General features: G+C 43.4%; 1 protein-coding gene across 1 annotated transcript in view; it reads right to left on the reverse strand.

Annotated features, from left to right (window-relative positions):
* Nucleotides 1–963: 963 nt before the first annotated feature.
* MARCHF3 (membrane associated ring-CH-type finger 3) overlaps nucleotides 964–22755 on the reverse strand; it is a 148785-nt gene continuing 126993 nt past the window's right edge. Inside the window, exons 4-5 of the mRNA XM_003900053.5 lie at nucleotides 11139–11348; nucleotides 964–4042 (exon numbers count right to left, since the gene is read on the reverse strand). Coding sequence (XP_003900102.1) covers nucleotides 3884–4042; nucleotides 11139–11348 — 369 coding nt within the window. The 3' untranslated portion in view covers nucleotides 964–3883. The remainder of the gene's footprint in view (nucleotides 4043–11138; nucleotides 11349–22755) is intronic.

Here is a 22755-nt window from a genome sequence, read left to right on the forward strand (position 1 = left end):
TGTAATCCCAGCTACTTGGGAGGCTGGGGCAGGAGAATCGCTTGAACCCAGGACCCGGAGGTTGCAGTGAGCCGAGATATCGTGCCATTGCACTCCAGCCTGGGCGACAGAGCGAGGCTTTGTCTCAAAAACAAACAAACAAAAAAAGAAAATAACAAAATCGGTGGGTCGTAGCCCATGTATTTCTGCAGAACTGACATTTCGAAAGAGTTAGCAGTTGTCCAGATATCACAAGCCATAGGACCAACTTCTCATGACTCCAACCTCAGCAGCACCAGACTTCATGTGGTCCGTCTGCAGAAAGCAGGTCCTCATATGCTTGGCTGGGAAGAATGATGTCAAGCCAAGTCCATCATGGTCCCTAACTTCTTGTCCTAAAATAAGCCTGAACCTTGTCCCCATGCCTGGCTCAACTCCCATTCTACTTCAGGCATCAGAATCACAACTCTACATTTCTCATCTAGCACTAGGGACTACAAGTTGTGTGGCAGACCTTCAGGCAGCTTCTAGGAACACTCTGGATTGAAGTGGAAAGGAAGCATTTCCTGATTTCATTTCCTAGCTGTCTTTCCTTCTCAGGTTCTTTGGGCCATGGGGCATTTCCTAGTGTGGGCAGCTGCATAAACTGTGTGGAGTGTCAGGCAAGGCTGAGGGGATTCAAATATGGGAGAAAGATGCATGGTGCAGGCGCAGACCCAGAGCCCAGCCAGGGTCAGTGTCCCGAGGGGAACGATAAGGACCTAGGAGGAAGTGGAACCAGAAGCTGGCTGCTTCCCCAAGTGTGGGGTCATTTGGGCTGCGATTTCAATTCCGTTTTCTCCTTTGGCTCCTCCATGCCCCAGATGAATTATTTTCACTGAAAATGAAATGCCTATGGCTACAGCCCCACTGAAAGTGTCAATCCATGGCAGGGCCCAGGCACTTGGGGCAGGGGAGACTAGGACAATGAAAGACAAATCAAAGTAACTTCCAAATCATGCCATTTATTTTTCCTTAATGGATTTTACAGCTCATCTGAGTCTCTGCTCTGTTCTCTGAGGAGCTGTAGAATTTGTGTCGATGCCCTGTGTCCTCCGTCCTTCCCCAAATGAGCACACATGCAGGGCAGGCAAGAGCATGCTGGATTTGTCTTAGTTGTTAATTCACCTTCTGGCTTCACTGTGACACACATTTATCTCTACATGATATTCTCAAGAAAAATGATTAGGACAGAATCACAGCAAGGAGTATGGAAGAGAGGGAGTTTTTAAAAAAGTCCGTGGAAGAGAAGCAATGAACCACCAGGGTCCTTTAGGTAAAGGACCCCCCACTCCTCATCTCTTCCTCTTCATTCTTGATCTTTCAAAAAGAAGTACAGGAAGAGGTCTAGGCTAGCAAGGGTGCTGGTAAGCTGCACCGTGCCTCTGTACCCATGAACAAAAGGCACCCCTTCCTGTAGGAGGTGTAGCCCTTTCCATGGGGCATGGCTTGGAGGGGATGAAATATCCTCCAAGAGTTCAGAATCCCCTATGGGCCCTGATGCCGATGGAGATCAGAGCCTCTCGCAAGGAGGTCCCAAGCTGGTGACCTGGGAAGGGAGGCACTGATGCTCTGCCTGGCTGCCAGGGGTGTCCTGCCACCATCCCACATGCAATCTACTCCTTGCATCTTGGACTCTGCTTTACTTCATAGGGCAGGGATGCAAACACGAAGGAAAGAGGTGTGGCACAGGCACAGTATTAATGTGCAAACCCTTCCTAACGCAGGATCCCCATTGACTGCCTGGGACCTGGCTGCCTTTGATGGTGTCATGTCTCATCTCATGAACCAAGATGGCAGGAATTCTCTGCAACCAACCTTGACAGGAAATCATCCTGGAAATCTGCTGCTTCCTTAATTCATGGAAGAAGCAGGGAGGAGAAGGGAGATGGTCCTCTCATGAATGTTGTGCCATTCAGTTGAGAGGCGTCACGGTTCGTTCACCTGACAGTTCAGGGACTAAGGCTGGGTGGACGTCATTTATCAAGTATATTACAGGGCTGCAATTCACCAGCTACCAAGCTGGACTCTTTGCTCTGGAAATTTAATGTGTGGCAGCTGTGTGCAGCCGGTGGTGTCCAGCATTTTAAAAAGGTCAATTAAGAAACTGTTGGTGGTGGTGCAGCTAATGACAGCCCAGAGGGGTGAGCAGGGCGGAGTAAACAGAAGGGCCGAGACGTATATTACTGGAATTGAAGTGTCCAAGTGAAGCGTGGTGGGGAGGAAATCTATTGTCACAAGCCATAAAGCACATCTGAGTTTTGCAGCGGAGAGCAGTACAGCTGTTTCCCTCCCCAGGCAGCGCTGGGGGCAGCCAGTGAATGGAGGGCTCCCCGACAAAGGGGACACCTGCATCAGCTCCATCAATTTGCAGACAAAAATCGCTACCCTCCTCGCTGCCTGCTCCTTTGCACTTCTCGTTTTCCCACGTGGGGAGCACAAGGCAGATGCTGGAGTGATACTCAGAATGTGGGTCATGTTCTAGAATTCCATATTTTAAGCATTCCCGAAGCAGGGCTCCGCCCCTCCTCGCTGCGTGTGGGCGGGCGGACAGCCGGGAGCCTGAGAGTCAACCCGGGCCAGCGCTCTCCTCAGAAGACATCCGCTCCTGCCTCGGCGCGCGCACAATGCAGGCTGCGGATCAGACCCTTTACCCCTGCGACGGATAAAAGAGGGACGCGAAACCCTTAGAAAAAGTCTATTTCGGACTGTGACAGAATTGGCTCATGGTTGGGGGAAGGCACTGTGTGGGGCTCTTTTTAAAGAATCAGACAAAGGGGTCTTAGAATAAGTGCAGGGCTGCTAGGACAGGCTTTTTTTTTTTTTTTTTTTTTTTTGCCACATCTACCTGTCAAGCTAGAAATTCAATAGAGCAATGGGAATGCTAATTGATATGCAAAACAGGTCTAGGGTTCCTAGAAATGTCTAATGATCCTCCAATTCATTATGAATGCAGAATTAAGACATGCACTAAATGAGATGGGAGTGAGAACACCAACCTTTTTGCTTTTCCTTTTAAAACCTGCTTTGAGAAACTTCACAGGTTTTACGATTTAAAAAAGAGTATTGCAATCAGTGGGTTTTGTCTTTCACACACTGGATTATTTATTATTAGAAAATAGCTTCTATCAGCTGTGAGTACCAAACAAGTTGAAAGGAGTGAGCGTCTCACCATATTTTTTTCTCCTTAATGATATTTAAATAAACAGCTCACTATGTGGAGCGTTGCCATGCCCTTTTTCCCTTTAAAAACTGAATAATTAAATGAAGTTTAGTAGAAAACATTCTTCAAATATGACTTGTTCTGCATCTGTTATGCTGTCTCCTTGGGTAACGGACGGAAAAAGATGACAAAGACCACTCAGGCTACCAAAGTACTCCAAAGAATCCATAAGAGAAACTGAGAAACAAATAAACTAACTCAAATAAGACCCAACCAAACCAAGAAACCAGTTTTTATGTTGGCTTTTTGATTTTGATTATCATCTAAGTTTTATATATATATATATATATATTTTTGTATGTTTGAAATAGTAATAAAAAAGGAAGAATTGAATTGCATCCGTAGCAGGACAACCTTCCTCATACGTTAAAGAGGTGTTCAGAAAATTCCATACAGTATCTGCTAAATAAACATGTTTGGCAGCTTAGCAAATATCATATGATTGCAGCATCCATGATTTGAAGTAAAACAGCATTTGCTTTCTTCTGGCGGAGGTCGTTGCTCGGGGTAATGTGCTAACGCGCTCTGGATGTTCTTAGACCCACAGGCTTAAGGAAGGGCTTGGGGGTGGCTCAGTGCATGACCCCAGGGCAGACACTTCCAAACCCCAAACAATGAATCAACCAACCAACCACACAAACGTCAAACAACTGTCTCCTTCGAGTTCCTCTTGACGGAATGGAGGCCCAGCAAGGACTGCTGGTTAGAAGGTACATTGACAGACTTTGGAATGAGGAGAATCACCCTCTGATTGGTCCGACGCCACTCATTGTACAATCGACAGTGGTACCTAAATGACACCTGGGGGTGGGAGAGGAAAAGGAAGAGAAAAGAATTCAGGTGAGCAGAAGTGGATAATCAATACAAGAAACAAATACGTCATTTGAAAGAGCTTCAAAGAGCTGGCAGCACTAAAGCAGGGCAAGAACCCTGGGCAAAATGGCTCTGGCATGCAGTGAGTGTTGAGAGATTGGGCAGCAGCCAAAGAGCACCCTATGTGTGGACACATGGGCAGGGCTTGCATGGTGGCTTCCTTTGTTCCTCCTCATACTGGGTAAATTCAGGATATAAATGGGAAAATGAGGTTCTTTCTGAGTTTGGATTTATTTTTGGACTAGTGGTGGATACAATGCCAGCCCTTGCCCAGCTGTGTGACCTCGGCAATGCGCCTATCAGGTGCCTAGGTTCTTCTCCATTAAATGAGTGGGATGCTAGGGCTTCACGTACCTTCCTGCAAGTTAGACTCTGCATAACTCAAAGGATCCCATTCATACTATGATATGAAGGACACCCTTTGTACTGTCCTGTGGACAACCTGCACAACAGCTTGATGGCCCCAATGGGTGATTCCTGATTGCATCCAGCTCTAGCATTCTACAGCTTCCAGTAAGGAAATTGCAGCATGGGCACTAACTCCCCTAATAAATCTTCTTGAGGGGGTGAGGCATGACTCCCTTGGGTGCCCACTGTGCCTCAAGCTTACCCACATGGCACTGAGTGTCCTGAACAGCACTGTGCATGTTTTTCTCTCCCCCTGCACTAGAAGCATCTTGAGAGCAGGGGTTGTGTTATGTTCATCTTTGCATGCCCAGCACCTGTTACAGTGCCTGGCACTTAGGAAGTTGCTCAAAAGAGTTTGCTGAGTAAATGAATGAGTGAATAAGCATCCTATATTTTCTGATTGCAACACTGCTTCAAACTTAAGCCTCTCCTTTTTTCTTTTTCTTAGATGGAGTCTTGCTCTGTCACCCAGGCTCGAGTGCGGTGACATGATCTCAGCTCACTGCGACCTCCGCCTCACAGGTTCAAGTGATTCTTGTGCCTCAGCCTCCTGAGAAGCTGAGATTACAGGCATGCGCCACCATGCCTGGCAAATTTTTGTATTTTTAGTGGAGACGGGGTTTCATCATGTTGGTCAGGCTGGTCTCGAACTCCTGACCTCAGGTGATCCACCCACTTCGGCCTCCCAAAGTGCTGGGATTACAGGTGTGAACCACCGTGCCCGGCCGAGGTGCTCGCTTTTTATGTACATACATTGGAATGAGATGCTTAAACCTGTAGTCTGTTTTGGAGAAGGCCGGCATAAAACATTGATGGACTGTCCAAGAAATTCAGAGTCTGATGTGTAGGTAAGTGCTGGAAAGGAAGGAGCCCATGAGCTTGGAGTGACAAATCAGGTCTGGGCTGTTTAATTATCTGGGAGTGGATGGGTTGTGTTGATCCCACTAAAGGTCTGTGGTGGTCAGAAAATAGGCTGGCCTGATGACTTGGGCTCGAGTTTCTGGAAGTAGATGAAAGTGCAGGCCCTTGATCAGAATGGGCTTTTTAGTCTTCACGGCAGGGTCGTGAAATTCAAGGCCACTTATTCAAATTTCTGAGGCTAGAAAGCAGATGTCATGGGCTGAGTGCCAGAGAGAGTTGAGTATGAAAATATACGCTTTTAAACTCACACAGATGTGCTTTTCTTCAAAAGTCCCTAAACATGCCAAAGTGGATCATTTTGGGTTTTTTTTCAAGCTTGATTCTCTTGTATCTATTCTGTCCTGCTGCTGCTTGGTGTCACTCACGAATGTAGGAGAGGCAGGCTGGGAAGCCAGCTGTTCAGGGCCAACGTCAGGAAAGAGGTGGAATGCAGACAAGTATTATACTAATAAGGAACTCTGGCAATATAAGAAGTCTGGAATCTGTGAACATTACAGGAAAGCTGGATTTCAAATAAAGAGTCCCTTTTCCATGATGCTGAGAGCTGCGCACACTGGCATTAGTAATTGGAGAAGTAGCTATGAGTGCAGGCCGCAGGCTCCAGAGCCAGGCACATGGGCCTGAAATCTGCATCCTCTACTTAGTGGTTGCATGACTTGGGGAAGTTATTTGCTGTCAACAAGCTTCAGTTTCCTTGTTTGTAAGATGTGAATAATGATACTTGATGTAATGCATATAAAACACCTAGCACAGGGCACAGAGCATACATTTTAGTGTTCTTGGGCTGTTATTTTGTGTGTCTTAAATATAAGAAAGAATTTTGTGACACCCTTTAGATACAGGGTAACAGAAAAAAAAAAAAAAAGAAGAAGAAGAAAAAGAGAGACAGAGAGGGATTGGGCTATTTTCTTTAAGGCTCTGCTCTCAGCGTGGTCCTGGACCAGCAGCAGGCTGCATCACCTGGGAGCTTGTTAGAATATCAGAATTTCAGGCCCCACCCAGACCTAAGGAATTAGAGAGTGCATTTTAACAAGATCCCCAGGTGATCCGCATGTGCATTCAAGCCTGAGACGCACTGCTTCAAGGAACACGGGGAGTCAACGACTTAGCAGGTCTCCTGGTTCTTTGGCCAGGAAATTTAAAAATTCAGCCCACTTGTGTAGACAAACAGATGAGATCTTATTATACATTAATCTATTTTAATTGTGGTTAATCACCACAGTCTGCAGTCAAATTCAATCAATAAAAAGCCAGCATCATAAGAAGACGCTTCTTTGTCAGGGAAAATAAAGGCAGTTGAGCACAACGCCAAGGAGACCACAGGTTTGCATTGCCCTGGGTTAATGCTACTTCTCTAGATGCTCCAAGACACTGCATCCCTGCAATGCAATATAATTGGAAAGAAAGGAGGTCTAGTTTAGAAGAAGAATAAGGCAGTGAGGAAAAAGAAAACATAAAATAAAAAGATGCTAAAACAATGTCGTCAGGAATTTCACTTAGATATTTCTTAAAGTTTTGAGTTTAGGAGAGAGGAGGAAGAGAGTATAGAGCCACTATTCTAAAAATACTACTCCTTATGGGATGGGCTTCCTGAAGTTTCTTAGTTTATTCATCTAACTAACCTCCTATCATGGGCAAGTCTGCTGTACAAAGAGCTGTGATCACATGAATATTATGAGAGGGTTAGAAAATGTTAGCATCTACTCTTCCCATAAGGGAGGTGACTGTGGCTGGGGCAAAGGTGTGCTATAAAGTCACAGCAGGTGGCCGGGCGCATGGCTCACGCCTGTAATTCCAGCACTTTGGGAGGCCGAGGCGCACGGATCAACTGAGGTCAGGAGTTCAAGACCAGCCTGACCAACATGGAGAAACCCTGTCTCTACTAAAAATACAAAATTAGCTGGGTGTGGTGGTCTATGCCTGTAATCCCAGCTACTCGGGAAGCTGTGGCAGGATAATCGCTGGAACTCGGGAGGTGGAGGTTGCGGTGAGCCGAGATCACACCACTGCGCTGCAGCCTGGGCAACAAGAGCAAAACTCCCTCTCAAAAAAAAAAAAAAAAAAAAAGCCACAGAAGGCTTTGGGATATCTGATTACATATTTTGATTTTGCCCTTTCTCTCTGGAAGTGATGGTGTGACTTAGGGATATAGGGATATCAATGGGACGAGGCCTTGGCAAACGGCCTCCGCAGCAATGTGCCCAGCTCACCTATCTATCTCTCACTGCACTGAGTGAAAGAGATAGATATCTCTCCTATACTGGGGAAAGGAGTATAGGAGTGAATTGGTCATGGGGAAATACCGCTGAATACCCTCAGGCTGCTCGTAGGCCTTGTGGGGGATGTGTCTAAAGCAGCCCCACAGTGAGCCTTGTTAGGACAGCATTCCATTGGCGGTTCCCCTTTTATAAGAAGAATTTAAACAATCAAACCATGGGACCAGGAATCAGCCTTTGAGGAACCCGGTTGCTCATTCATTCCCTTCTGTGCTGGACACTGGTTGCACCAGTGATATAGTGAGTGGAAAGACTTCCTGTACACGGTGCCTCAATTCTCCTCCAAACTCCAAACTGGGGCTAATACCAAGTCCATTACCGACAATTTCTTCATGTTTAATGTGGACTCAGTTCTCAGCCAGCTGTCTTTGTGTCTGTCCACGGGCTTCAAATCACTTGTGACATGGATAGTGATGTTTCTGGGACACCTCTACCTGAGCTCTTAGGGTGGAGCTGGCCAAGGCCCTGGCCTCCTGGGGCCCAGGTGTGCTCCTGGAACACAGCAGGTTCCAGAAGGTGGGACTCCCTGAGGGTGTGTCAGGGCTGGACCCGCATCGCCATGTGTGCCTGCGAGAAACTCCAAGGCACTCTGAGGCGTGCAGCATGAGCGCTTGTCCTTCTTCACAGTACCAGGGAGGCCCTTCCAGAAACGGCTCCTCTGAGGACCCAGGCTTGGACTGACACCATGTTTGTTTATCTAAGACATTTTCACAGCATATTCTCCTTAAGCTTGACAGCTTGTTTACAATGGGTTTCTGCTGCAGGGCAGTTTCCAAGTGCTGTCAGCTTCTGAATTACAGCTCTTGCCAGGGCTGCTCAGTACGGCATTTATCTGGGATGGAGTTATTCTATGTTCAGTAACCTATTGCTGAGCTGACTCCACAGCACGTTTTTCACACCAGTCAAAGGGGAGAGATGCCTTCTTTCCCTGCCCTAACTTTGCATTCTATAAAGGCAGGGGGAAGGTGGAAGCTGGCAGAGCAGGGAAGCCGCAGGAAGGAGCCTGGGGCCAACACTCTGCTAGGTGCTTGCATGTATGTTCTCAGACGTTATCTCACTCTTTGCAATAACCCATTGACTCAGTGGTTATCAATTATTTCCTGTATTTTTTTTTTTTTTTTGTATAAGAGGAAGGATGAACAGAGAGGTTAAGTATCCTATTTGAATTTACACTGTTATTAGGATGCTAAATCTTGGGTTTAAACACAGGGCCCTTGGATTCTAAATGCATGCCTAGCACCGCCCGTGAGAAATATTTCTGGAATGAAGTATGTTACCATTTTCCTGAAAGAGCCTAGTCTAGGTACCTTTTCCACCCAAACCTTTCTTTCACCTGGGATGGGAGATGAAACAAGGTCACATCCATTTTTTCTCAAGATAACCTTCTTTCTTTTCTTTCTTTCTTCCTTCCTTTCCAGCCACCTATCACCCTGTTTCTTTCTTGTTAGATAAGTGTATGCTTCACAAAGCAGGATTTCAGAAAGGCCTTACATTGGTTTTGAAAGCCCAGCATTTAAGTTCACTTCATCCATCCTTCATCATAGGCACTCTTCTAAAAAAAATTGTAGACTAGAAAACCTCTAAACATGGCAAGAACTTATATTATTCTCCAAAGTACTTTCCCATATACACGTTGACTTAAATCTCATAACACCAGGGGAATTTGGCAGGATGGGCATTACCAGTATTTCCACTTGACAGATGAGGGCACTGAGCCTCACAGAGGTCAGATGACTTTCCCAGAGTGGTGCTGTGGACCAAGAGTTAGATGGTGCTGCTTAGACTCCTTCATTTCTTATTTCTAACCCTCCTCCCATCACAATGGAAGCTTCTGGAACAGCTTCATTGCCTGATTAAAAATGAACCAGGACGTACTTTGGAAGCATAGACTATTTTTTTTTTTTTTTTTTTTGAGGTGAAGTCTCACTCTGTCGCCAAGGCTGGAGTACAGTGGCATGATCTCGGCTCACTGCAACCTCTGCCTTCTGGGTTCAAGCAATTCTCCTGCCTCGGCCTCCCAAATAGCTGATATTACAGACATGCACCACCACGCCCGGCTAGTTTTTATATTTTTAGTAGAGACAGGGTTTCCCCATGTTGGCCAGGCTGGTCTCAAACTTCTGACCTCAAGTGATCCTCCCACCTCAGCCTCCCAAAATGCTGGGATTATAGGCATGAGCCACTGCGCCTGGCCGAAGTGTAGACTTCTAAAGGAGGCAATAATAGTTTTGCTTGGGGCTTCATTAGCCTGGGAACAGAATGTCTAAATCAACCATAAGACTCAGGTAAGTTCTTAGCATTAGAACACTCCCTCTTTACTGAAACTGAAATGTATCTCCTTACTGTTTGAACACTCTCACTGGAGGGGAGGCGCAGAGCTGGAAGAGCCATATGATGAAGAAGAGGGAAATGAATAGGGTCTTGGGAGTGGCAGCTGGAGGAACAGGGTCTGGGAGACAGAGAAAGGGAGGAAGTGTATGCTAGAAGCAGCTTCCACATGCTGACACTGTGCTATGGGATATGGGAATGGTACATTTTAGACAGGAAATACATATTGAATAACAATGGAACGTGCTCAGATTAGAAATGAGCAGGCACAGGAGAGTAATGCCAGGAAGCAGGGGGCCCAGCTTCTGAAAATATTCTAGGAGACAGTGATGTCCTTCCCTACAGCTCCCAGAGGAAAGCATAAAGAGAGAGATCAAATGTTGCATTTTGTGGGTGCTGTCAACTAGTACTCAAGCAATCAACCTACTGCATGAAGTTAAAAGTTAAAAGGATGTAAAAAGGGATATTTAAAAATTCTTCCTCATATACAGCGAGAACACTTATTGGGAAATGGCCTTTCTTTGGTGGCAGCTTCTCAGCTAGATAAATTAGTGCTTTTATGGGCAGCAGAGTCAATATCCCAACACACAGAATAATCATCAGGCAAAGTGCGCCTCCACGTCCAACAAAGACTTTAGGCTGTGTCAGGACGTAAGAAGAAAATAACCAGCAGGGAGGATTCATGGTCTGTGCAGGCAGTGACAGCAACAGCGGCCAAGTGCATCATTCATAATATACTACAATCCCAGCAAAAGTGAGAAATATAAACAAGAGAAAGAAAATGCCATGCCTCATAACAGATGGAGTCCTAGAGTACTAGAGGAGGGAAACGTCCAAGGTGTGTCTGTGTCTTTGACTGATGGACACCCAGAAGCTGAGCTTTTTCTTTATGTGATCTGCCTTAGCATCACAGACACACACACAAAGGCACACACACATAGTCATAAACCAAATCTCACGCTCCCGCCAGCATCTGAAGGTCTGCTTTCTACCAGGCAGGTGAGTGTGTTACAGACAAGAAGAAAGGCCTGTGCCAGCGGTGAGGCTGCCAGCTCCAAATGGCCTGAACCCCAGCCACGGCCCATACTTACTAGTGTCCAAAAGAGGTAAATAGTGAAGAGTGCGACAGTGAGTGCAATCAGCCCGACGGCTTCTAGCCGACTACTAAAGTGCAGGTGGTCCACGGCGCCCCGCAGGCACAGCCAGCCCGAGATGGTGGCCAGGGGAGTTATAAACAAGAAGCACACCATGTCGCCAAACAGAGTCCGCTTCTCATGCTGGGGGCCAGGATTTCTCAGCCACTGCCAGGTAAAGAGAGACAGAGAAGAGCAAGGGAGAAGGTTAAATGCCAGTGTGGAGTGGAGAAATGCTGCTCTGAAGTTATCTTTGCCTTCAGAACCTTGGGAAAAGGCATTTCTGTCTTGTTATGAGATAACAAGGCAGCGTTCAGGGCTAATTCCTATGCCCCACCCCCTGAATAATAATGATATGATACAAATAACAATAATAATTTATAGTCTCCTTGCTGTAGATGACCTACTTTTTGTGAAAATAGTCGTTACTATTCTGAATCACAATGATCCCATGTGGAAGGAAGAGAGAATGTTACTGTTGGAAGGTAACAGCTGAGGTAGGATAAGCTCAGTCATGTGTCCAAAGCCTTCCAGTATCTTGACCCTGGGAATGTGTGCAGGAAAGGGTTGGGTTGCTCAACCCCTGCACATTCCCAAGACAGGCCTATTTTTAGGACTGGCTCTTGACCAGCTCCTGAGAGATGAGCTTTGAGTCCTAGTAATATTTTGCCTCATAAGACTATTTTGCATGCCAGAGGCCTTGGGCCACAATACTAGTATGATCAGATACTTTATGTCAACAATGTGATTTATGGTGAACACCTCTTTTTGCCCTGGGAGGCTGGAGTTTGAGTAGCTGAGGTCAGTCATGCAGATATTGCATGTCTGTGTGACTGATCCCAGTCAAAATCCTGAATACTAAGGCTCAGGTGAGCTTCCCAGATTGGCAAATACTTCGCACATGTTGTCACAAATCATTGCTGGAAAAATTAAGCATATTTGTTTGACTCCACTAGGAAAGGACACCTGGAAGCCTGTGTCTTGTTTATCCTGGACTTCACCCCATGCACCTTCACCCTTTTCTGCTTTTAATCTGTATCCCTTTGCTGTAATAAACCATAACCATGAGTATAACAGTTTTTTTCTGAGTCCTGTGAGTCCTTTTAGTGAATAACTGAGCCTGAAGATGGTCTTGGGGAGAGCCAACATAGAATAAGACTCACCTGATGCCATGAACTCATTAATGCCCTCTCTTGGCTTTTGGATTCTGAACCTCCTCACTTAGGAACATCTCTGACATCTTGATTATGCTACCATCTTGACTGAACCAATCCCCAAAAGGATGGGGAAAACCTCATGCTTGTTGAAAGACTAAAGATAATTTCTACAGTTAGGAAAATAGGATGGCTGTCCTCCCATTTGGGTACCTGCTTAATGCCTGCTATAATGCTTTCCAAAATCCATTCGACAATATATTTAATTCAGTGCTTACATACTGGTGTCAATTCACATGGGTAATGAGGCCTAATAGCTTTTCTTCAGATTAGCATTGAAACACTCTACAGATAATTTGACATTCCCATCTCACTGTTCCATGTAGTAACGACAGAGTCCAAGTTGTCCAGAGAAGGAGTGGGGTCAAACACAGACGATGAGGAGAGACACTAGCACACTCTGTCTTCCATTTTGTCCCTACCAACAAACAGGGACCTAGCATTGACTGTCTGCTGATGTGTGCCCAGCAGTGCCACACAGCTGGCTTGCCAAACAGGAGCACTGGCCACCGAGGAGACAGCCCAAGCGGCCAGGGCAGCAAATCCTACAAAACCACCGGGAGGAAGGGAAGGGCCATGATGGGTGAGACAAGAGCGGCTGGGGCTGACAGGAGAGGGAGGGGAAGGCCATGCTCCAGGATGGAAGGACAAAATAGAAAAGCTGCACAGAGGGAAACAAGTTGAGGAAAGAGCAGTGTAAGACCTGGCAAAACCCCAGTGACTGAGTAAAAGAGGCAGGTGGTAAAAGGCACCAAAGAAAGTTTTCTGGGAGGTGCCCTTCCTCAAATGTTTGCATGAATCCCCAACATTCCACATTTCAGAGACAATCCACCTTAAACATGGGCTGAGATGGTGAATACAGTCAGTTTCACCTCAAAAGTGGACAGAAATAAATATTAAAACATAGATAATAGGGAGCTGACTTGTCTGTGAATTTAAATACTGCATTATAAATATTTAATGTAAATACCAAAATAAGTGCAAATGATATTATTAATCCTGCATGTGTTGTCATGCCACCTCAGACATCTCAGCAGCTTCAAAGAAGTTCAAAGAGCTCTTATTAATTAACATGTTCTTGCCTAAGTACTGGGAATATCACTATCAAGTGGAGAGTAGAAATAGGGCATTATTGTATCTTAATTTTACAGAGGCTCAGTAAAGTTAAATGTTGGTGCCAGGTGATTGAGAAGCTGAACTGAGAACAGGATCGAGATCTCTACTCTTATTTAGATGTTAGTGAATATTCAAAAATTAAAATTGCAAGACATTCAGACATCCAGATTCTTAAACAATGGTGACCAAATTATAGCAAACCAACCCAATTCTCCTCATGGTTTGGGTTTTCCCTGGAAGCAGATAGACATCTGGTGTACTCTTCTCTGTACCTCCATTTTGGAACAGTAGGCCCTGAATACCTATGCTACCTATGTACACAGAAACGCTGACCTCATTAGCTAAGACTTCCCTTCCTTTCTTTGGCTTGGGAATTCTGGATGCATTTTATTAAAACTAATTCAGTACTTTACTTATTTATGTGGCCCTTGACATTACCCAATGAAATGACTTAGATATGGAAGGAGGGGAGGAGGTAATTATGAATCAATGTTTATCTCTGCCTGATGCAAAATAAATGTGCAAAGACAAACTAGAGATTATAATTGCTTGTTCCCAGTTTCCTGTTTTCTAATTGTTCTTTGATCTTCTGTATTTATGTGCCCATGATCACCCAATAAGATGAATTCTGCACCTTGTTAACTCTAGTTTTGGGGAGTTCAGCTTACTCTTTGTGTTGTTTGCTGCTGGTTGTATTTAGGTATGGAGTACTTTACATGGTACTATTATGTTAAATTATGTATCTTCTGCAGAGCTCCAAATGTTATCTATTATACAAAGGCAGGTTTGTGAGCAAGATCAGTAGCAATCATCCATCCTCATTGAGGAAAAGAGAAAACTACCCTTGGCTATGGTAAGAGCCACTAAGTATTCAGATATATCCATAAATCAACATAGAATATTAATATAAGCAAAGTTTATAACAGATAAAAATTTGATTACAGTTTATGTTTCTAGCAATATGGAATTGTCTAAATAAATTATGGAATTTACTTAACATAGAATACTATATATTAATAGCAATTTCAAATGCTAATGTACATTTTATATTTACTGGCATGACATATTGCTGAGCAGAAAAAAATTCTAGTGGACAGAATGTATAGTATGATCCTATATATGTAAGACATATTTACACAGAGACAGACATTTACATTTACACACACATAGTGTATTCACATAAAGAACAGGGGGACACCTAGCAAAATAATAGCTATTCTTGGTGGTGGCACTCTGAGTGGTTTAAAATTTTTTTTGTACATTATTTTCTTGTTTTTGTAAAATGAACATGGATTCCTTGTATAAATATATGTGTATATATTACTTGTGTACAAAACAGGGAGAGAGACAGACACACACAGAGTGAGAAAGAGGGACAGACAAGGCTGTCAGGGGAGGTAGATGTCTAGCTAGCGAACAGCAAACTAAAACAGCAAAACAGCTATTACTGAGAGAAGGCTGGGGCAGGCTCAGTGCTACAGCTTGGAGTTTATTATGCAATATCTCACTGAGTCCTCACAACAGTCCTATGTAGTAGGTGATAACAGTATCCCCAGTCCATAGATATAAACACCAGGGAGGAGAAAGTTTAATAACTCACCTAAGGAGAGATAGCAAGTGGGTATCAGAGGTGAGATTTAAAGACATGTGAGGAAGAACCTCACATGTCTCTTCCTTGTTTTCCTAGTAACATTTTCTTTTTGTACCAAATGGCATTTGTGTGTGTATGCTTGTGTGTGCAAGGTTTTTAAACTTTTCAGCTAGGTGGGACATATTTAAGTCCTGCTGTTTTATTGGGTACATCTGGTAACTGAATGTTTAGTTGGCTGGCCAGGATGTGATCATGGTACTTTTAGAAAATTTTCTTAGGCTCTTGTTCTGGTCTGTGTCAATTCTTTTGCCAAACCACGATGAGGTCTAATTTCCGGGTGTTTAATCTCAGCTACATTATCATGCATTGTGACCTAATTCATAATAGACAAGGGGTTGACCTCCTCGATTATTATTCTATTACATTTTTGGCTCTTATACCTTCTACCTTTCTTATCAGTTATGGGGTATATACATTGACTATTATACCTGTTCTGTAGTAGTATCCTCGTCTCCTGAGCATTAATAAAGAACAGGAAGAGGCAGAAGGCAGGCTTGTTCGTGTGTCTGTCTTCCTATTCAAATTTACCTTTATATCACTGGTGTCTAGCACAGGGCCTGCCTCATAGCAGGCACCTCATGCTAAATGAATGAGAAGAGCTTATGTCTCTTCAGCCCCTACTATATGCCAAGCACTATCTTATATGCTACATCTAATAATTCATTTACTCCTCAATAATCTTAGAATCATTATCATTGCCATTTTATAGATAGGGAAAATGAGACACAGAGAATTTAAATAACTTACACAAGATTGGTCGTGGCTTTGGTTCATGAAGTCTAGCTCCAAAGACTGTGCCCCTAACTATTCTATATCATAGTTCTTAGTAAAGCATGGGCTCAGGAAGTAGCTGGATGGAAGGGGAGGAAAAAGGTTACACCTTAACTGTACTTATCAGTACAAGAAGGAATATTTACTTACCGAAGTTCCTCTGGTGTGAGATACCAATTAACTTATCCTGCCCACTTGTGGACAGCTTTTGCAGCTCAAATGCCTTTCTTGAAGGGTCTTAAGTTTGGTCTTAGTCCTTGGCTTATACTTGGTGGTTAACTATATTTTAAAAGGCAAGGTCAATGATTGAGACTAGTAATTTTTGTGGCATTTTTCTCCTGGTGGACCCACCCATATGGCTGCCAGGGGTTCTGTGGGCAGCCAAGGCCACCCTTCTGGCATCTTGTTCTCTGGTTCTATCAAAAACATGCAGTACAGAGATCATGCTGTTGAAAGCCCCAGCAGCTGCCTATTTTTCTGTAGAAATCTCATTCTAATCATTTAACTTGTTTCTGAACCATGAGGTTGATCACTTCTTGGAAATAAGTACAACAAATAAACCAGAAAGCCCCATCATAATCAACACTGAAGGGCCTGAGACAGAAGAGGGGATTAAAGCAGCACTCTACTACCTTGCCACAGCATCATTCACTGGCTGTGAATGTACATCTAAGGTAAGCCAGGTACTAGTGGCTACTTTCAAGGTGGGTTAAGTGTGGATTTGGATTTAATTACAGTGTCAATATGTTAAATCCCCTACTGGTTGGTGGGGAAGAGGGGGTGCTGGAGGTTCTGTGTTATAGAATTTTAGACTCTGCCTCCCAGACTCTGAGTTAATCAGCTTAAATCCCAAAGGTAGACAGGACACTGTGCAGGTCAGTTTGTACTAGAACCAGATTACACTCTGGTGGCTAATAGCTCTGATCGATTACAACCTTCCCCATGAATCTCCTTAATGAGAAACCACCACAAGAATGAAAGAAACTGATAGAAAGGAAACCATAATAAATTTATGGAGCTGGAAGAAAAAAAAGAGAAGGCATGGTCTCACAATGTTTACTCACTTGGGTTTATCTGCCCGAGTCTCCTGTTAAGCTGACACTTGGCAGAGTTATTAACCTTGCCTTTCTTGAGATGGGTCTTATTCTGCAAGCCCAACACATTCTACACTAAATTCTCGCTTATCTGGGGAGCCGGAATGTGAGGGCGGCAGTGTAATGATCAGAAGGTAAGTGATAGGTCTCTTGCATGATTTAAAATTCAAGATGAAAGTTGAAAATCATGCTTTACAGTTAACTTGAAACAAAGTAGAGAATAAAAACAAACTCCTACTAGTGTTTTAAATCCCTGAACTCCACAGTCTGTCAATGAGTTTCCAGGACAGCTGAAGACGCACAGAAGGAAATTCTGACTCCAGGGGACCTTAGGAGATGCATGCTTCAGATATCCATCAAACCAGGCTTGTAACAATGCATCTCAAAGGAGAACTTTACAGAGTATTTGCTCATGCCTTGGCCTCTCTCCAAACCTCTAGACGTGCACATTCAATGACCCAGTCAACATCTCTGCTTAGATGACTAATAGACAACTGAAACTTAATCTGTCCAAAACAGAACTCCTGATTAGCATGTACCTCGTAACTCCTTTCCCCTAAGTCTCCTCCATATCAGTAAATGACCATCCACCCCCGTCGCTTAGTCATCCTGTTCCATTCTGTGTCTTTCCTCCTGGGCTAAGGGACTTGCCCAGGACATGGTAAGTCCTATTGCTACTGCCTACAACATATACCTGGAATCTGGCTGCTTCTCTCTGCCCCACTACTGACATCCCAGGCTAGGTCACCATCTCCTACTTGGGAGGCAATAGCCTCCCTGCTTCCACTCTGGCCACCCTACTGTCCAGTCCCAAAACAACAGTCAGGGTGAGCTTCTAGAAATATAAATCAAATTAGGTTGCTTCCTTGCTCAAAACTCTCCAATGGTCATAATAAAATCCAAACTGTCTACCTGGTGCTATAAGCCCTGACTTCATCCCTTCCTACCCGTTCCCATGTCTCCTGCTATCTCTCCCTTCATTTTCAGCCTTTGTGCATATTCTTTTTCAGCTTCTCGTTATTTAGGTCTCAGCTCAAACGGCACCTTCTCATGGAAAACACTCCCAGTACCTGTGAATATTACTCAGCTATATTTTCAAGAGCACAGAACGATCTCCGAAACGATGCTATTTCTTTAGTTGTCTATTTGGTTGCCCATGTATTGCTACCCACTTCAATTTTGTTTATTTTAATATGCCTTGATCTAAGAACAGCACTGGAACATAGGAGATGTTTAACAAAAATGAATGAATAGGCCGGGTGTGGTGGTTTATGCCTGTAATCCCAGCATTTTGGGAGGCTGAGGCAGGTGGATTGCCTGAGGTCAGGAGTTTGAGACCAGTCTAACCAACATGGTAAAACCCCATCTCTACTAAAAATACAAAATGAGCCAGATATGGTGCTACATGCCTGTAATCCCAGCTACTTGGGAGGTTGAGGCAGGAGAATTGCTTGAACCCAGGAGGCGGAGGTTGCAGTGAGCTGAGATTGCTCCATTGCACTCCAGCCTGGGCAACAAGAGTATTGATTTAAAAAAAATCTTGATTTAAAAAATAAGTCTTGATTAAAAAAAGAAAAATGAATGAACAAACATCTGAGATGCTACTAGGCCTGACCAGAAATGATCTTACAGTATTAGTTAGACTAGTTAAACCGATTGGAAAGAAGAAACTTTGTTGGTATATAAACATCAAATTGTCAAGTTAATTGCTTTTAGCCTTCTAGACTAGAGATAGCATTTCTTACATACTGCTCTTCTTAGGTTTCCAAGAGAAATATCTATACACTGTTTTGTTGCTACAAGATGAAAAACCTGTAGTTTCGATGCAAGCTTTTTTTCCTAAGATGTAAATAACCATGGAACATCTATTTTTCCATAGGTCATGAAGTCGTATGAGAAACCCAATAAATTATTCAAGATCCCTTGTGCTGTTTTAGTCACAATTACTATATATATATATATATATATATATTTTTTTTTTTTTTTCTAGAAGAAACCTACCTTGAAATAATTGAGAAGTGTACATACCACATGTCCTCTTAAAAGTTATACAACTCCAATTCAACCAAAAATATGTACTGAGTGCCTATGATGTACCAGATATTTGTACTGAATTTGGTAACACCAGGTGTTGTTACTGTTCCCATTTTGGATTAGGATATGAAGGCTCAGTGAGGTTAAGTTCCTTGTTCAAGGTTACATGGTGAGGAGCCAGTATTTGAAACCTCTAGCCTAATGCTCTTTCAATTCTTTCTTTTCACTTACTTTCACACTACATAAAATCTTGATCCCAATTTTTGTTCCCTCCTGCAACGGATAAAGTTCAAGAAGCAGCACCTTGCTGGGGATAAGATATGGGCTCGGAGGCAGGGGACAGGACACCACTTCCAGTTGCCCCACATTCTGGTTCCCCCAAATGCTGTGTGGCTTTATGAAGTTCTTTAGCTCTGTTGTGGAGTCAAAAATGGGAGTCTACCTCAACAGAGTAAGGATGCGGTGGCTTTGATGGAGTGGTGAAGCAGCCTCTCCTGTTGTCAGAGCAATGCTATAGAACTCTTAAGGTCTCATTTTAGTTCAAAACATCAGGCTTAACTAAAGGATTTCAGTCCAATCCTTTTCTAGGCTTCAAGTTTGTGTGCCCAGCTGCTTACTTGATATGTCTCCATTTGTGCAGCGAACATGACAAGCTTTACAAGATCCACCGCAGAACATGAGATTCACCATCCACCATTCCAACTCCCCCACAAACAGATTCCTCTCTCAGGGTGGCCCATACCAGCATGTGGGAACACCAACACCTGGTGGCTCTCATAAACAACCTCAGTCCCATCCTTATTTCTCCCTTTCTTCATTCCCCTTCCCCCTATATCCAGTCTATCAGCAAATGCTGTCAATTCTTCCAGAATACATCTTGAGTATGTTTGCATTGCTCTCCCTGGTCACCACTATTCCCTTCCAAACCCTCCTCATTTTTTTTTTTTTTTAATTTATTTATTATTATTATACTTTAAGTTGTAGGGTACATGTGCATAACATGCAGGTTTGTTACATATGTATACTTGTGCCATGTTAGTCTGCTGCACCCATCAACTCGTCATTTACATCAGGTATAACTCCCAATGCAATCCCTCCCCCCTCCCCCACCCTCCTCATTTTTTACCTAAAAGATGGTACCATGTAATAGTCTCCTTACTTTCTCACCCTTCCACTCCTGTTATCCTAGAATCCAGTTTCTATAAAGCAGTAAATCATGACACTTGTGTAGTTTAAAATTTCCCAATGGCTCCCCATCACCCTTACCTAACACCTCACCATGGCCTACAGAGCCCTGCGTAGTTTAGCCCAGGTGTTTGTGCCCTGGAGTCCTATCCACAGATAGGATTCACAGGATCTATGGTTTTGAATGGGAAATAAGAATCACGTCTTTATTTTCACAAACTCTAATTGAAATAGAACAATCCACTGAGCGATGCAGAAAATCTAGGTGGCATCAGCAGTACCTGCGACTTTGTCACTGGTAGAAATAGAAATATGGATATTTCGTATCACATTACAATTGTTGCAGATATCTTGAAATATCATTATTTTAATGTTAGTTATTAGATCTGCTACAAAACATGCTAAAGCATCATTTACATTTTATATTACAACTGTGTCTTTTACATATTTTGATACCCGTATTTTAGTGTAAATGGCTTCCTTTGCATTCCTGTGTATTTTATCTTATGCAATTAAGAACATGATTCTGAGAAGGGATCCATGCGCTTCAACACATTGCCAAAGGGTCCAGAAAAGTTTAAGCACCTGGTGCCTAGCTCCTCTGTGCTCTCATGCAATGCTCTCCTGCAGTGTTTCTTTCTGCCTCAGAAACACCAGACTAGCTCCTACCTCAGAGCCTTTACAGTGGCCATTCCTCTGCCTGGAACTCCTTTACCCATGGCAGGTTCCTTCTTATCAGCTGTACCTTTGCTTGAATGACACCTCTTCAGATGGGCCTTCACAAACCAGCACACACAAACCCTCACCCCAGTTCTTCTTTGCCACAAAGCCTCGATTATTCCTTTATCACTTTTACCACCACTACCAGAGACAATCTTGTTTATTTATTTAATTGTTAATTCTGTTCCTTCCTCCCCAGCAGGGAAGCTCTGTTAGTACATGAGATTCTTCTGGCCTGTCCACAGCTACATTTCTATTTCTTAAATATCTAATTTGTGCTTGATAAATATTAGCTGAAGAAATACACAAATCCTTCTAAGCCAGAGGATCACTTTGGGTAGACATCAAATGAATATAACTGAAATGCATATATAAGACCATTTGCTTGGACTCTTCCCATTAAACACAGTAATTTTTGCCACACACATGTGCATAGCAGTTACTTTGGCACTCACAGCTGTGATCTGGCTGAAGCATAAAGTCATATTCAAGGACACCTTAGAGATTTGTGATGCTCCCTGGAGGACTTAGGCCAATAAGCCAATTAATGGGCTATAATGCTCCATAAATACTATGCTTATGCCTGGGACATTATAATTTGGCTCTGACATTATTTAAACAATGCTACACACACTCACACCAATGGTTTATTTTTCCAAAGATTAAATCAGTGGCACAACAGGATTAGATGGCAAATAATTTTATATATTCACTTGTAACTTCAGACATACACAAAATAAAAATAATCTCTCTCTAATTATTTTAGATCATTACAGCATAGGAGTGATCAACAGCCAAATGGAGATTGCTTATCTGAAATATGAGAAGATACTTCAGAATTATGTGGCATATCTGATCATGTAAAGCAAGAAACATGAGATAACCAAGATAGAATGGAGAGTAAGGAAACAGAAGTTTTAAGAAGAAATTGATAAAATGCATAGTACCAAAAGTGGATATTATTTATTTTGGGAACAATAAATTCATACTGTGTGGTTTTTCTTTTTTTGAGATGGAGTCTCACTCTGTCACCCAGGCTGGAGTGCAGTGGCACAATCTTGGCTCACTGCAACCTCCACCTCCCAGGTTCAAGCTATTCTCGTGCCTCAGCCTCCTGAGTATCTGAGATTACACACATGCACCACCACGCCCGGGTAATTTTTGTACTTTTAGTAGAGATGGGGTTTTGCCAAGTTGGCCAGGCTGTTCTTGAATTCCTGACTTCAAGTGATCCACCTGCCTTGGCCTCCCAAAGTGCTGGGATTACAGGTGTGAGCCACTGTGGCTGGCCCTGTATAGTCTTTTATAAACACAAATAGCTCTCATTCCCCTGATCTTGCTTCATTTTAATTCTCACTGGCCTCCAGACTGGAAGGTTACTGTTGTCTAATGACCACTCTGTCAGACTGCTGTTGGAGTCTGGGTTTCTGAACATTTGAATAATTACTTCCAGCAGAAGTACATGATCATGGGATACACTGTACCAGGACAGTGTACCAAATAAGAGCTCCCGCTGCAGCACTAGACAAAAGATGAGAATATGATAAATAACAGGAATATGAACAATAAATTTCTATTTTGATAATATGGATGTTTGAAGGAATAGAGAAGAAGAAATAACATTGAAAACCAGGTTTTCAAAATGGTACTATACTTACATATCTGTGTCCCTCAGGTGTAGTGAGAATGTGAGTAAGAAAACTATCCAAGCAGAGTATGGTGGAGGGATTTCAAGGAAATACAATGCACATGTAAAATAGATGACAGAGCAGACAATGGCACCACATGCT

The sequence above is a fragment of the Papio anubis genome, chromosome 5 (assembly GCF_008728515.1).
Source record: "Papio anubis isolate 15944 chromosome 5, Panubis1.0, whole genome shotgun sequence".
NCBI classification, from domain to species: domain Eukaryota; kingdom Metazoa; phylum Chordata; class Mammalia; order Primates; family Cercopithecidae; genus Papio; species Papio anubis.